The following is a 12,548-nucleotide window of genomic DNA, read 5'->3' on the forward strand; positions in this document are numbered from 1 at the left end:
CTCTCTCTCTCTCTCTCTCTCTCTCTCTCTCTCTCTCTCTCAAACACACGCAAAATCTCTCACTCTCTATTTCGGTGTCGAATATGCAACGCGCGTTTAAATAGATTCGATCGCTAAACCCGGACAGGAATGTTATCGGATCCAGCAAACTGAGTGGCCTCGATGCTAATTGACCCAGCAATTAGCCGTTCAAGCCGACAATCTCAAATTACACGATTTTCCCACCTTGCCAGCAGGTCCGTTCTCATCGGATACAAGAACATTGTCAATTGTAATACTAGAAAATACAAAACGGAAACAGATCAACGGGCAAATTACACCTTTGTGCAGCATCATTAATATTCATAAAATCCGTGTGTATGTATACCTATATACAGGGTGTCTTTCTTATTCATTGTTGCACGAATTTCTCGTGACGAAGTCACGCCAATTCAATGAGCGCGTGTGATGCTTTCTCATTCTTTCGCGAGATTTCAAGATCATGGGTAGTTTTTATAAGATACACGTTTTCATTGTAAAAAATACCAGCATCTTTGGAATCTCTTAAAAAATAATGAGCCCTTTAAAATGGTACAAGTCGCGAAAAATTCTTCCATGCAACAATAAAAAAGGTTTTGGGTGATCCCATTCAGCCGAAGGACACCCTGTATGTATACGCATGCATATACATTTTCGTTTGTACATCCCACGTAATGTATCACGACGTTCTATACAAAGAAGCGTTACTCCTCGGCTTCTCTATGCCGTTGAGAAAAATAAATAACCGATTATACGTTATCGCGCCACGACCGGAGCGCCATGGCCTGGAGAAAGCTCGCGCGAGCTTTTGTCAGTAGGAAAAAAAACAGATCTAACAAATTCGGACTAGACAGAAAACGATTGCTGCTTCGTGCCAACCCATCCGTTCGCCATGAAGGAACTACCAGTGCCATTACGATTATCGTCGTAATACTTCGGAAGAGCCGTTTCACTTCCTTTCTCCAGTCGTTGGTCGTACTTCGCTTTGTTGTAGCATAACACCCCGCAGATCGCGAGCGTCATACCCAATATATTTATCCACGTGACCGGGTTGCCGAGAACGAACAGAGTCACGGCGATCACGAATATACGCTTGCTCGCGCTTGCCACTGCGTACGTCAGAGGAGTAACGATCGACATCACGGAGAACGCGACAATGTTCTGAAGCCAATTCAGCACGCCGTCTAGGAATAACAGACCCAGTATATAGTAACTTAGATCCGCGGATCCGTGAGCAACAGGGTCATATATCAACCGTCTCAGGTCGTATATCAACCATATGGGTGAGAAGAGAATAAGCGCAAGACGCCCCAAAATCAGTAGAAGCCTCAAATGATGTATCCCTGTGTCTTGCAGCACCTGAAACCAATTGGACACCAGTTGGTCGATAACAAAGATCTAAAGTTATACAGTAGTTAGCAACATTATCGGCTGTGGGTAGAAAAATAGATACCTTCTTGGAATATATATTTTGCAAGGAGAATGCCATCGTAGATGCTAAGGCACTCAAAAGACCGATCATGTTGAAACTCAGCTCTGTCAAGGTGGCTACAGCCACGCCGACCACTATCGGAACCAAGCTAAGGTACACCTTCCATGTCTGCTTCTCTCTTAGGATTATTCTTGACAGGAATACCGTGAAGAAGGGCATTGTAGCCTTCACTGGGACAGAGCCAAACTTCGGTTAACATACGAGATTGATAAGATAATGCACGAGTGTCTACGGTTCAAGCAGATGCTATCGCGTTATCAGCGACTACTCTAATTCAGTGTCTTATCGTTGCTGCAAAAGACACGAGTTTCGCTCGTTCGCCGTACGTAACAATGTGAAATAAAAGCAAACGAGTTAACTGACAATCGGTATCGCGCGACTATTAAATGGTAGACTAGACGGTTCGCGGCGAAGCGAAGGTCGGCGTGTTTTATTTTTGAACGCGTAAGCGCGGGGAAACGGTGCGACACGTGACCGTCGAAATAGCGTTGTTTCGTACCAGTATGAGCATACGAAACCGGGACCTTCCAGATGCTGACGTGGCTGAAGACGTTCGCCAAGAATTTTCCCAGCGCGAGAGGCACGATCAGCCGTAGATAATATCCCCAGGGGATCTCGGTCGTGTACTTTCGTACGCCCCACATGTTGAAGAACGGGCCGGAGTAGACGGTGATCGAGGTTAACTGGACCATTGTCACTGTCAACGGGTACGGGAACTCCGAGAGCAACATTTTCCCCACCACATTGCTGCTGCTCGAGATCACGTACCAGATCAGGCAGAGGAACAACACCGTGACCACTTCCCGGTTGTTCCGACGATCGTTCATGACTGCCACGAACCGAACACGAGCCTCCAAAGAAAGCGTGTCGTCCCGTCGTCAGTCGTTTTCTCACTCCATACGCATCGACCACCACCCGCAACGACACTTGCAACACTGAGTTACACCGAGTCGAGTCTCGATCACCCACTTCGCTCGGTACTCGCTATTAACCGGACCACCTCGACAGATGGAATTCGAGTACCGCCTCGTACATATTTCTTTCTCCCTCTCCCTCTCCCTCACCCGACTGCTCCCGACCGCGGAACACTTTTACAGCGGCGAAATCTGTGACGTCACCCGTCGAGAACTATCGATGACACTATCGATTACGGACGTTCGATTCCGATCCGATTCTACAAGCGAAAAGATCGAATTGATTCTTTTTTTGCGATCAATTCTTTGCTGAAAAGTCGATCTGAAAAGAATTTTTTTTTTTTTTTTTAGTAAGAGCAGGCTGGCCGATAGGATTCTTTCATGTACCGTCTATTCATGAACGAAGCCGCCCTTTTCAATGTCTCCCATTTTTTGCATGCGGTCTTTTCGTACTGTTTCATAAAAGATCAATATAAAAGACGAAAATATTAACTTACTGAAGCAGTAAAACTGCCCATGCGTAGGTCCAGACGCGGAAATACGTGAGCGGGATTTTCAAATCAATCACGTTGACAATAACGAATACAATTTTCCCATTGACAATCCACCTGTTTACACGAAATGCTGAATGTAGTTTGAAAAATCGTACGTTTAGAATTCGAAACAATTTCGATTACCTCGTCGTATTGACATACGTATCATATACTATATACAAAAGTGTTATGAGAATAGAATCTCCAAAAAGTGTAATATATTGCTTTTAGTGCAAATGTACCATGATAAAGGAACAACATCGTATGTACCAACTTCTTGAATCGCGAACGAACCATTATCAGTTTACATACATGGTATAGTGTAGACTGCTATTGATACTATATATACCAAGTATTGATAAATACTTCAGTTAGTTTACTTCAGATGTTTCGGCAAAAGTACGCGTGAAAAACTCGTTTGATGAAACAAATGATGTATCTTTCGTCAGTGTTGCCAACATTGTCGATATCCTATTTAACGAACGCTTAGGATCAGAAAGGATACAGGAGTGCTCACGCCTGGGGTTTTTGTGCCTGCGGTATAGTGCTGCCCCCACACTAAATTCTAGCCTAAACCAGATCCCAGACCACGTATCCTCTCTGTTAGGATGTATTATAATATCATACATTGCAAAACATATTTACACGATTTCTACCTACTTCATTTCAAAATGGTCAACCAAAAATATCATCCATCTAATCAAGTTAACAATTTTAATTTCTATTTCGACTCCATCAAAGCATGCTCAACTCCAACGGAAGTTACCGGAATTCAACTCTTCCGATGCTGATCGTATCCATGCTCACCCATTCATATTGCGTTTAAAACCAACAAACGTTTTTTCTTTGATTTCATCTAACAACATATAATCGTACGCGACTTTGAAATATTTAGACAAATATTTTTATTTATTTAAGGTTGGCTACCGTGGTTACAAACAATTTCTGCCTTGCAATTATTGGCGTCAGTGTATTCTCCAGATAGGGATGTCCCGTTTTGCAAAACGTTTTGTCATAGTTCCTAGTGAGTTTCCCGAACTGTATTAGGTTATATTTACCTGAAACGGGGAGTAGTAACTTGGACGATTAAAACTATCTGGCTATTTTACATAGTGACGACAATTTCGACGTGGAAAATTCCCGAGATGCCCAGACAAATACCAGAATATTTACCTGCTCTTAGGTTATGTACACGATGCTCTGACTTCTTGTAAGACATTGTGGGTTCTGTAATTCCCCTTCGTTCTTCGACACTCTGGAAATTTTATTGTGATTTGAACATTTCAATTCCACGAGGAAGTTGTTGCTAAATGGAGTCAGTATCTTCGTTTCCATTTAAGAGCACGCGGAAATTATTAGAAGAGGACATTGGCAAGCCAATAATAGAATGCAAACGAGAATTTAAATTGACACGACAATTTCCCAGTAGAGTGTACAAAAAGAAACCAGTTGCCGATTCAACTGGACCATCACAGATTTCAAGTAAATCGTTGGGTAAGGGAGAAATGACTGTAAACAAGCTGGACAAAATAAGAATACGAACGAAAGATGGCAAAGACCTCGGAGAGTTCAAGTTAAAACTTTTGCCTCCAGAGTTGATCAATGAAACCCTGATCTCCAACCGTTTACATTTGCCGAATAACACGAGTATGCCCATTACTCTTTTATTTGAAAATACAGCAAAATTAAAGAATGCACAGCAGACTCTAGAGGTAGCACCCGTTGCTAACCAATTATTTCTGAACGCTAATAAAGAGAAATCTAACTCGAACAAGTTGGAGAAGATGTTAGTCAACAATGTTCAATATATAAGTTGCAACAGCTTGGACAAAGATCTAAGCAATTTAATGTTCTTGCCGAATGAAAATCGGTACAGCAAGCTCTGTAATACTGAAGCAATAAATAGCAAAATTCCACAATACAAAATAACGGTGCAAAACAATGAGGTATTAATTCCACTACATAAATTACCTAATAGTCGTAAAGTTACAAAACGAAAAGCTAATTCCGATAATATAGTTATAAACAAAAAGATTAGTTCTCACAATATAGTTACAGAAAGAAAGGTTACTTCTGACAATACAGTTAAGAAAACAATAGCAAACTCTGATAATGTAATTGTAAAAAGAAGTGTTAGCATTGATAACGCGGCTGTAAAGAGGAAGCCTGTCTGGAACAATGCAGTTATACAAAAAATAGCTGATTTAGATAGCATAGAAGAATCTACCTTGAAAGAAAATGGAGTAGAAACGCCTTTTATGAAAATTAATATATTAAGGAAACCTAAGCTGAAAATTAGCTTAGGAGAGAAATTAGTTCCTATGATCTTTGATCCACAAAAATCAACGTCTAAGGTTTGTATATCAGAAAAAACGATATCGAAGGACTATGCGTCAGAAAAATTAGTCAGAAAAAAATTAGCATTTAAAGACTGTGTCCCTGAAAAATTCATTTCCAAGAACTGTGTTCCAGAAAAATCATTATCGGAAGTTACCGCATCTGAGAACTCAATATCTGAGTGTAACCCACTGAAGAGACTGAAAATAGAAACTACTGCTGCAGAAGTACCTGCAATGGTAGTTCATGCATCAGAAAACTCTGTGTCGAAATTGAAAGAGCATCAGTCTTTAATACAATCGAAATTTCCAGTAGTAGCATGTGAGAAGCTTGTTATACCTAAAGCCAAGGTTGCCATTAATAGGACAGATCAAGTAATTAGCAAAATAAATAGTAACAAATTGAATTCTTCTCTTGCGCAAAATGTATGTTTAGTCAAAGATAACGAAAGTGACCAATGTTCGAACATAGCAACAAACTACGAGATGCAAACTGCACAGAATGCAACTACTCAAAATGAGGCTCGAACTAGTTCGAATGTCAGAGGTACATTAATTGCAGAAACAGCTTGTAATTATCGAGAAAAAGACTGTAATATTGCCTCTGCGCCTAATGATACCGACATTATAACACGTTATAGTTCGAATGATAAAAAACAGCAAAAACTTTCAGAACATTGGGATATAATTACAGAAGCACTGATTAGCGTGAAGGACGAAGAACTTCGTGCTAAAGCTCTAAAAGCTCTCGTGGATTGTGGTATAGGTATAGCAAAACATGTACCAATTACTCCTCCCGAGAACTTGAAAACAGTTCATGATTCTCAGATACAAACCGATGTGTTTGGGCTACTCGAAGAAGAGAATTTTATATTAGTAAATGAGAATGTGCCCACATTGGAAAGAATACAACAGAAGGAACAATCTGCAACAAGCTCTGCAATCAGTTCAAACTTGCAGTCTACTGTTACGCAGAGCGTTGATCTTAATAACGATGATTCTCTGTCAAATGTATGTTTACTGCTTCCAGATGAGCTTCTACAAATCGACAACGTCTTTAATCAAGGCATGCATAATAACACGAGAAGAGTAGAACAAATCTTAACAGAGCCGTCGCATTCAGTGTATTCGAAAGTTGCCATGCAACTGAAACGTGACTTCGACGGACTACAAGAACCGGACGAAGAAGGATTGCTCTCTATACACAGAGCAGTTGTAGACGATAAGCTACAAGAAGTAAAGAGACTACTGTTAGTATTAAAAGCCTGTAGAATGAGCATAGATGTGTTAACGGAAGACAACAAGGTAAATTTGTTAACCTTATTAAACTAAACTTTAAGACGTAAAAGAAACTGAATGATGAGAACGTAATTTCTTTCTAGACCTGTTTGGAGTTGGCTATTCAGACGTGTGCATCCGAACCTATTGTGAAATTATTATTGGACGCTGGAGCAACGCCAATTTCATCGAAACCTCTACATGAATCTGCAATAATGATAGCTTGTAAAATGTCCTCCCCCTTGTTACCGCTCCTGCTGCAACATGTTAAGGACCACGAATTACTGAATAAAGTAGATTCAACGGGTAAATACATAATACAGAATTAAAACACGAAATCTTAATTCAAATTCGAAATATAGTGTTTCATTCTTCCATGCAGGTTTCGCTCCATTACACTACTGTGCTTGGAACGGCAATTTGAAAGGAATCGATGCCTTATTAAAAACAAAGATAAACGTAAATATAAAGGATAATCGTTCCGGAAGAACTCCAATTTTCCATGCTATCGAAAATGATCACATGTCGATTGCACAGAAATTATTGGCTCACGGAGCCATTGCGAATATACCAAATTTCGCGGGACAATCTGTTACGACTTTGATAGAAGAAAAGAAAAGCTTGTCGTTGAGAACAGCGTTGAAGCAAATAATACCTTAGATTGTAATATTTAATATAGGTAAGTAAGAGGTCCAGCATAAAACATCACATTAACTAGTCTCTAAAGAATTAAAGCAAACTTTATTTCAATTATTTCATTGGAACATGGAATGAAATAAAAACTTTTAATTAAGCTAATTTATATGACGAATTTGGATAATGTTTTACAGAAGGTTATACATAGGGCGACCATAATTTCGTGTGTTTCGTTTTTCTTCATTACACCGAATATGTTTGTGCCCCATTGTAGGACGCGACCACGAGGATTTTCGTTCCATTAGTTTTGTAAAAATTCATTTTTATTTAATGACTATTTTAATCGACTTTGTACTTCTACAGAATCAGGATCAATTGAATTTCGATTTTAAAATCGTTAAAATCGCCAATTTCTTGGAAGAAACGTACTCGAAGAGTATGAAATATATATCCATATATGTATATGTATTCCTTGCTAATGTTCGCAAGTTTGTGTCCACTATATCTTAAAATTAAGTAACCCTTTGTAACACTGCCAGTGTGGTCTCAAATTTGCGTATATTAAGCGGAGACAACTGTAATTAATAACAAAATAAGCAAATTTGTAAAATAATTGTAATGATACTTTTTTATCATTCCGTGCCTACATAATATATATATATATATATATATATATATATATATATATATATATATATATATATATATATATATGTTACCCTCCTATAACACGGTAGATAGGTTCTTAGAAAATGCCATGTTGTATTAGACCCAGAGCCAGTACAAAAAGGGGGGTTACGATCCGAAAACATTAAAAATAAATATTTTTTTTAATTCTACATAAACAACTTAATTTTTATTAAAAATATAAATGTATGTACAATACAAAACAAAAAATATTATTTTAATTTAATTGTAGCCGTGTTGTAGGAGGGTTCCCGCAATTTATGAATCGTGTTATAAAATGCCGTGTCGTAGGAGGGCTACCTGTATACATATATATATATATTTAGAGTTCGCGTGTTCGTTAACTGAGCGGTAACAATAGTTAAATTAATTAACTAGTAAAAATGGTTTATTTGTAAAATAAAAACTTTGAGAGAGAAATGTACGTGATAATCATGAGACATGTACAGAAGGAATGAACAACGAGAAACAAATTGTAATAAAAATGAAAGTTAAATTAATTGCTATTTTTAAATTACCTAGACAACATTAAACAAGAAAAGAGAAGGAGGAAACAAGAAGGCCGCGATTAGGGTGCATCCTCAAATTCAAACAATGGTAAGCGTCTTCAGGAGTGACCAATGAGAAAAAGCGGCCGCGGCTTCAAGACTTGTTTTCTCCTCCTCGGAGCGTTCGAAGCGCCAGGACGGCACGCGGGAGAAACTACGCATCGCTGAGGCGCCACATATATATCTGTATATATATATAAAAGAAGTATTTAAAATTGAAATAAATGTACTTAATCTATCATGGTAATAAAGTCGCTCAAGGTGCAGTTTGCCTCTGTCGTTATTAATTTCATCGATTTTTCAATTCCTCTCCCTTTCAGAGCGAAGAAAACATCACAATTTTAATTTTAAACGAAACTCCGTTTGAATAGAGATGATTTTGAAACCACAAACAAGGTAGACAAATAGATCTAAAATTTGATGGGTTTTTCAATCCGATAAAACTGCGTTACCGACTGAAAATCTACAATAATGATTTGAAGATTGGATTAAAAAGAACACAACTGCTTAAACTGTTTATCGGTAATATTAATCTGATAAATTTGAATAAATTACATTTAACAAGCATTAACATTTACTCTTTGAAATTAGTTGACGCATCTCGGGATTCGTTGCTCCGTGCTTCTACACCTGTTACAAGATGTCCGCCAGTTTTCTAGGGTGAATGCTCGTATGTTTGCAAAGGTTGCAAAGTTGATTTTGATTTCACTTATCGAAGCTTGACAATATCGCTCGGTTCACATGGATCTAGGAAGCAGACGGAAAAGTTCCGATAAGAGGTTAGTTATCATTAAACATTCATTAAATATGACGAAATGTTCGTTTTGGTAGCGTTAACCCCTTCCTGTATTATTTTTTCACAGCTACAATGATTACAGCTTCTTTGTTCTTAACAATTTTCTAGTAGAAAAAGGAAATATATATTTATCTCGTATGCCTACATTTACAAAAGAATTAAAATTTTATTTTGATTCAAAAGAAAACAATCACATTTACATTTAGTAGATTCTGTTTGAAATCTTGATTGTTAGCACGAGTGGTTATTATACGGAGAGAGATTAATATATGTATCTAGATATTTGCTACCAATTAATCTACTACTTTCTGTCTGTTTTCTGCAGCTTTGACACGGACGACGACTCTGATTATGCTATGATCAAACGTATTAAGATGGAACCTGAAGCTATATTGTCGCAGGAAGACGATATAATGGCTCAGTTGCAGCAGGAGAGCTCGGATTTAGAAGTGGAGCCTAGTTTTGCGTTAGAAGGAGCTACCAATGGGGATGATTGCAACGAAGGCGTTTTGATACAACACATGGACATAAGGGAGCCTCTGTCCACACTACGAAATTTACTGGAACAAAGACTAGGAGTCGAACTGACCGACTACTCCTTTTGGCTGCAAGACGCACAGATGGTAAACAACCAGAGCTAATTTTACTTTTGTTGGCAGTATTCTTCTACTTATGTACCTTCCATCAGTTAGAGAGTCACAAAAATCTGGTGGACCAATGCGTTCAAGGGGAAGGACTGGTCCAAGTAAACGTTCAAATAAAAGCAACTCAGAGACGAATCAACATAGTGGATGTCCTCAAGCCTGCAGAAGATTACATCGAATTGGCCGAAAATACCAGTACGTATCAATACCTGTTCTACCGTGTAATCAAGTTTTCACAATGCAAATTATTCTTTAGCAACTGCGCCGATTAACGAAGACAAACGAAACGTTATAAGATGGATGGTAGATCCACAGTACAAAAAGGAACAGGTATAATAAATATCGAACAAGAACAATCGTAGGATCATTCGGATTAGAAATTGAAACGTGAACGCTTTATAGGAACGTTTAAAAATCCCAGCCGACCCGAAAGATTGGACGCAAACGCACGTGAAACATTGGCTTCAGTGGGCCGTCAGGCAGTTCAATTTGGCCTCCGTAAGGCTAGCCGACTGGAATATCACAGGACAGCAATTGTGCAACCTGACGCTCGAGGAGTTTCAGGCTAAAGTGCCGCTCGATCCAGGAGAGGTGTTTTGGACCCACTTAGAACTACTTCGGAAGTGTAAATTCGTCGGTACGTTGCGATTCGTCGTAACAGTCCGTTCAAGCTACCGTTCCTCTGAATAGTAATTCTGTTTTCGTAGCCGTCGTGCAAAAGGATCCTCCGGAATCGCCTACGGAGAACAGCATGGACCGGTCGATGAAGGTTCGGAATCAAAGGGCTGCGAAACCTAGGCAATTAGTGAACCAACAGGCGCGAGTAGTCAGTGTCCCCCTCGAAAACATTGACGCGACACCGATCACGATAGCAACCTCTAGCCGCGCAGTGAACAGCGGTCAAATACAATTGTGGCAATTTTTGTTGGAGCTGTTAACCGATCGGGAACACAGGGGAGCCATTCAATGGGTGGGAGCGGAGGGTGAATTCAAACTGAACCAACCGGAAGCGGTTGCGCAGCTCTGGGGAGCGCGAAAGAATAAACCTTCGATGAACTACGAAAAACTGAGTCGAGCGTTGCGTTATTATTACGACGGAGACATGATTTCTAAGGTTCACGGGAAAAGATTCGTGTACAAATTCGTGTGCGATCTTAAACAAGTACTGGGCTACTCTGCAGCCGAATTGAGCCGACTGGTGGACGAGGGCAGAAGATACTTTTGATCGACTATTTTTGTATTACCACGATGATCTTTATCCCAGAGTATTTTGCATCGACTGTTGTATATACGCAGAGGAACTTGTACGGTTATTGTTGAGACAATCAAATGTACATCGAAATATAGAGATTAATAAAAAAAAATTTGAAAATATATTTCTTAAAATTATTTATCCTTTGCAGACGTGCCCTATGTTTTCTACATTCTTAAAAGTCCCGTCGGTAACGAGGTCTTCGGTACATAGTTTCCGAGTCTACCGCCAGAGAGATACTTGACAATTCCGTCTTGCATCGCGAAGGATCTCTTTCGAATAAATGTAATTTTTCGGTACGTTTAATCGTCGCTTTGAACTTGTGTGTGCATGGAAAACGCATTCACGAATAAAGGAACAGCGATAATGTAAACTTCGAATGTCAGTGTATTATTGACACAGTAATATAATCGTTTTCCAAGGTACGGACACGTTCGAATGTATGTATGTATAAATGTGTCTGTCGGCGAGCGTCGGCATTTTCCGGTCGCAATATACTTTCGCCCGTATTTCTCTTTTGCTTTTTATCTCTGATGCTAGGACTGACTTTTGATCGGCAAAAGGCAGCACTGATCGCCAATACCAGAGAATCTAGCCTGTGAGATATCGGTCGCGACGTCACAAGTTAGGGTCTCAGGGGACCGGCGACGCGGCAGGCTTTACAATCAGCCCGCCCGCCATTGCCCTTTCTTTTTCTTTTTATTTCGTTTCATTTCTCTTTTCTCTCATCTTTCACTTTCTCTCTTTCACAGTCGTTCGCAAACAGACACCGCATTCTCTCATCCCGTTCCACCTCCACCACGCCTCCCCGCGTTCGTCTACTCGCTTACTCGTTTACTCGTTTGCAGGCATGAGCACGGATTGCCCCGTGGGGCTACTGCCCTGGCCCTCTCGGAACCATACTCGGGACGCTCTCGCACACACACATCAACCGAAGAGAGAGAGAGAGAGAGAGAGAGAGAGAGAGAGAGAGAGAGAAAGAGAGGAGCAAGAGTGAGAGAGCAAGATAGATAGTCTTCCGTCGTCTTCTTTCTCTAGCGTTGCCCTCGGGGCCAACGCGATGCGCTCTCAGGGCAAAGAGCGCGCTCGTTGACTATGCCTGCTTCACGGATTCGACGCAACCTGCATGTTTACTACAGGGTGTCCCAATAATGTACTTATTTGAAAAGGATAGACTCCTGAGGTCATTTCAAGTAACTTTATAATCACGAAAAATACGGACCAATCCATTGTTTTTCGTTGATAAATCCTCAACAAGGCCGCGGAGATCATTTTCACAAAGGAAAAAGTATGTAACTTGAAATCACCTCAGGAATCGTCGCTTTCAAGTACAACGTTCTTAGGACAGCCTGTATATCATCGTAACCGGTACGTATACTAAAAAATCAATGAGGACAAAGTTGTATTGGTTTCC

At 39.8% G+C, this 12,548-nt stretch overlaps 3 protein-coding genes and 2 long non-coding RNA genes across 5 annotated transcripts; 2 read left to right on the plus strand and 3 right to left on the minus strand.

Annotated features, from left to right (window-relative positions):
* Positions 1-669: 669 nt before the first annotated feature.
* Positions 670-2,547, minus strand: LOC143359378 (solute carrier family 35 member E1 homolog). Its single transcript, XM_076797291.1, has 3 exons — positions 2,010-2,547; positions 1,472-1,680; positions 670-1,377 (listed from the first exon to the last, which is right to left on the minus strand). Exons 1-3 carry the CDS (start codon positions 2,335-2,337, stop codon positions 865-867), a joined length of 1,050 nt encoding a protein of 349 aa, XP_076653406.1. The 5' UTR covers positions 2,338-2,547; the 3' UTR covers positions 670-864.
* A 310-nt stretch (positions 2,548-2,857) lies between these two features.
* LOC143358643 (uncharacterized) lies at positions 2,858-3,685 on the minus strand. Its single transcript, XR_013082980.1, has 3 exons — positions 3,618-3,685; positions 3,338-3,428; positions 2,858-3,159 (listed from the first exon to the last, which is right to left on the minus strand). It is a non-coding gene; the product is annotated as an uncharacterized LOC143358643 (long non-coding RNA).
* Positions 3,686-3,824: 139 nt separating this feature from the next.
* On the plus strand, positions 3,825-7,882 carry LOC143358644 (uncharacterized). The gene is made up of 3 exons (XM_076795939.1): positions 3,825-6,598; positions 6,676-6,877; positions 6,954-7,882. The coding sequence occupies exons 1-3, from the start codon at positions 4,268-4,270 to the stop codon at positions 7,229-7,231; spliced, it is 2,811 nt and encodes a 936-aa protein (XP_076652054.1). The 5' UTR covers positions 3,825-4,267; the 3' UTR covers positions 7,232-7,882.
* LOC143358645 (uncharacterized) lies at positions 3,867-4,250 on the minus strand. Its single transcript, XR_013082981.1, has 2 exons — positions 4,131-4,250; positions 3,867-4,015 (listed from the first exon to the last, which is right to left on the minus strand). It is a non-coding gene; the product is annotated as an uncharacterized LOC143358645 (long non-coding RNA).
* Positions 7,883-9,067: 1,185 nt separating the features above from the next.
* On the plus strand, positions 9,068-11,263 carry Ets97d (DNA-binding protein Ets97D). The gene is made up of 6 exons (XM_076796061.1): positions 9,068-9,221; positions 9,564-9,861; positions 9,927-10,077; positions 10,139-10,212; positions 10,285-10,519; positions 10,590-11,263. Exons 1-6 carry the CDS (start codon positions 9,184-9,186, stop codon positions 11,105-11,107), a joined length of 1,314 nt encoding a protein of 437 aa, XP_076652176.1. The 5' UTR covers positions 9,068-9,183; the 3' UTR covers positions 11,108-11,263.
* Positions 11,264-12,548: the final 1,285 nt, after the last annotated feature.

Source organism: Halictus rubicundus, chromosome 11 (genome assembly GCF_050948215.1).
Source record: "Halictus rubicundus isolate RS-2024b chromosome 11, iyHalRubi1_principal, whole genome shotgun sequence".
Taxonomy (NCBI): Eukaryota; Metazoa; Arthropoda; class Insecta; order Hymenoptera; family Halictidae; genus Halictus; species Halictus rubicundus.

Excerpts from the sequence above, each read along its gene's own strand:
- Ets97d (XM_076796061.1), top strand. The coding sequence starts at position 9,184 with ATGGATCTAGGAAGCAGACGGAAAAGTTCCGATAAGAG. Across the intron at positions 9,862-9,926 it reads GGCTGCAAGACGCACAGATG|TTAGAGAGTCACAAAAATCT; the intron begins GTAAACAACCAG and ends ACCTTCCATCAG. Across the intron at positions 10,213-10,284 it reads CACAGTACAAAAAGGAACAG|GAACGTTTAAAAATCCCAGC; the intron begins GTATAATAAATA and ends AACGCTTTATAG.
- LOC143359378 (XM_076797291.1), bottom strand. The coding sequence starts at position 2,337 with ATGAACGATCGTCGGAACAACCGGGAAGTGGTCACGGTGTTGTTCCTC. Across the intron at positions 1,681-2,009 it reads GGTTTCGTATGCTCATACTG|TGAAGGCTACAATGCCCTTC; the intron begins GTACGAAACAAC and ends GCTCTGTCCCAG. Across the intron at positions 1,378-1,471 it reads AAAATATATATTCCAAGAAG|GTGCTGCAAGACACAGGGAT; the intron begins GTATCTATTTTT and ends AATTGGTTTCAG.
- LOC143358644 (XM_076795939.1), top strand. The coding sequence starts at position 4,268 with ATGGAGTCAGTATCTTCGTTTCCATTTAAGAGCACGCGGAAATTATTA. Across the intron at positions 6,599-6,675 it reads TGTTAACGGAAGACAACAAG|ACCTGTTTGGAGTTGGCTAT; the intron begins GTAAATTTGTTA and ends ATTTCTTTCTAG. Across the intron at positions 6,878-6,953 it reads GAATAAAGTAGATTCAACGG|GTTTCGCTCCATTACACTAC; the intron begins GTAAATACATAA and ends TCTTCCATGCAG.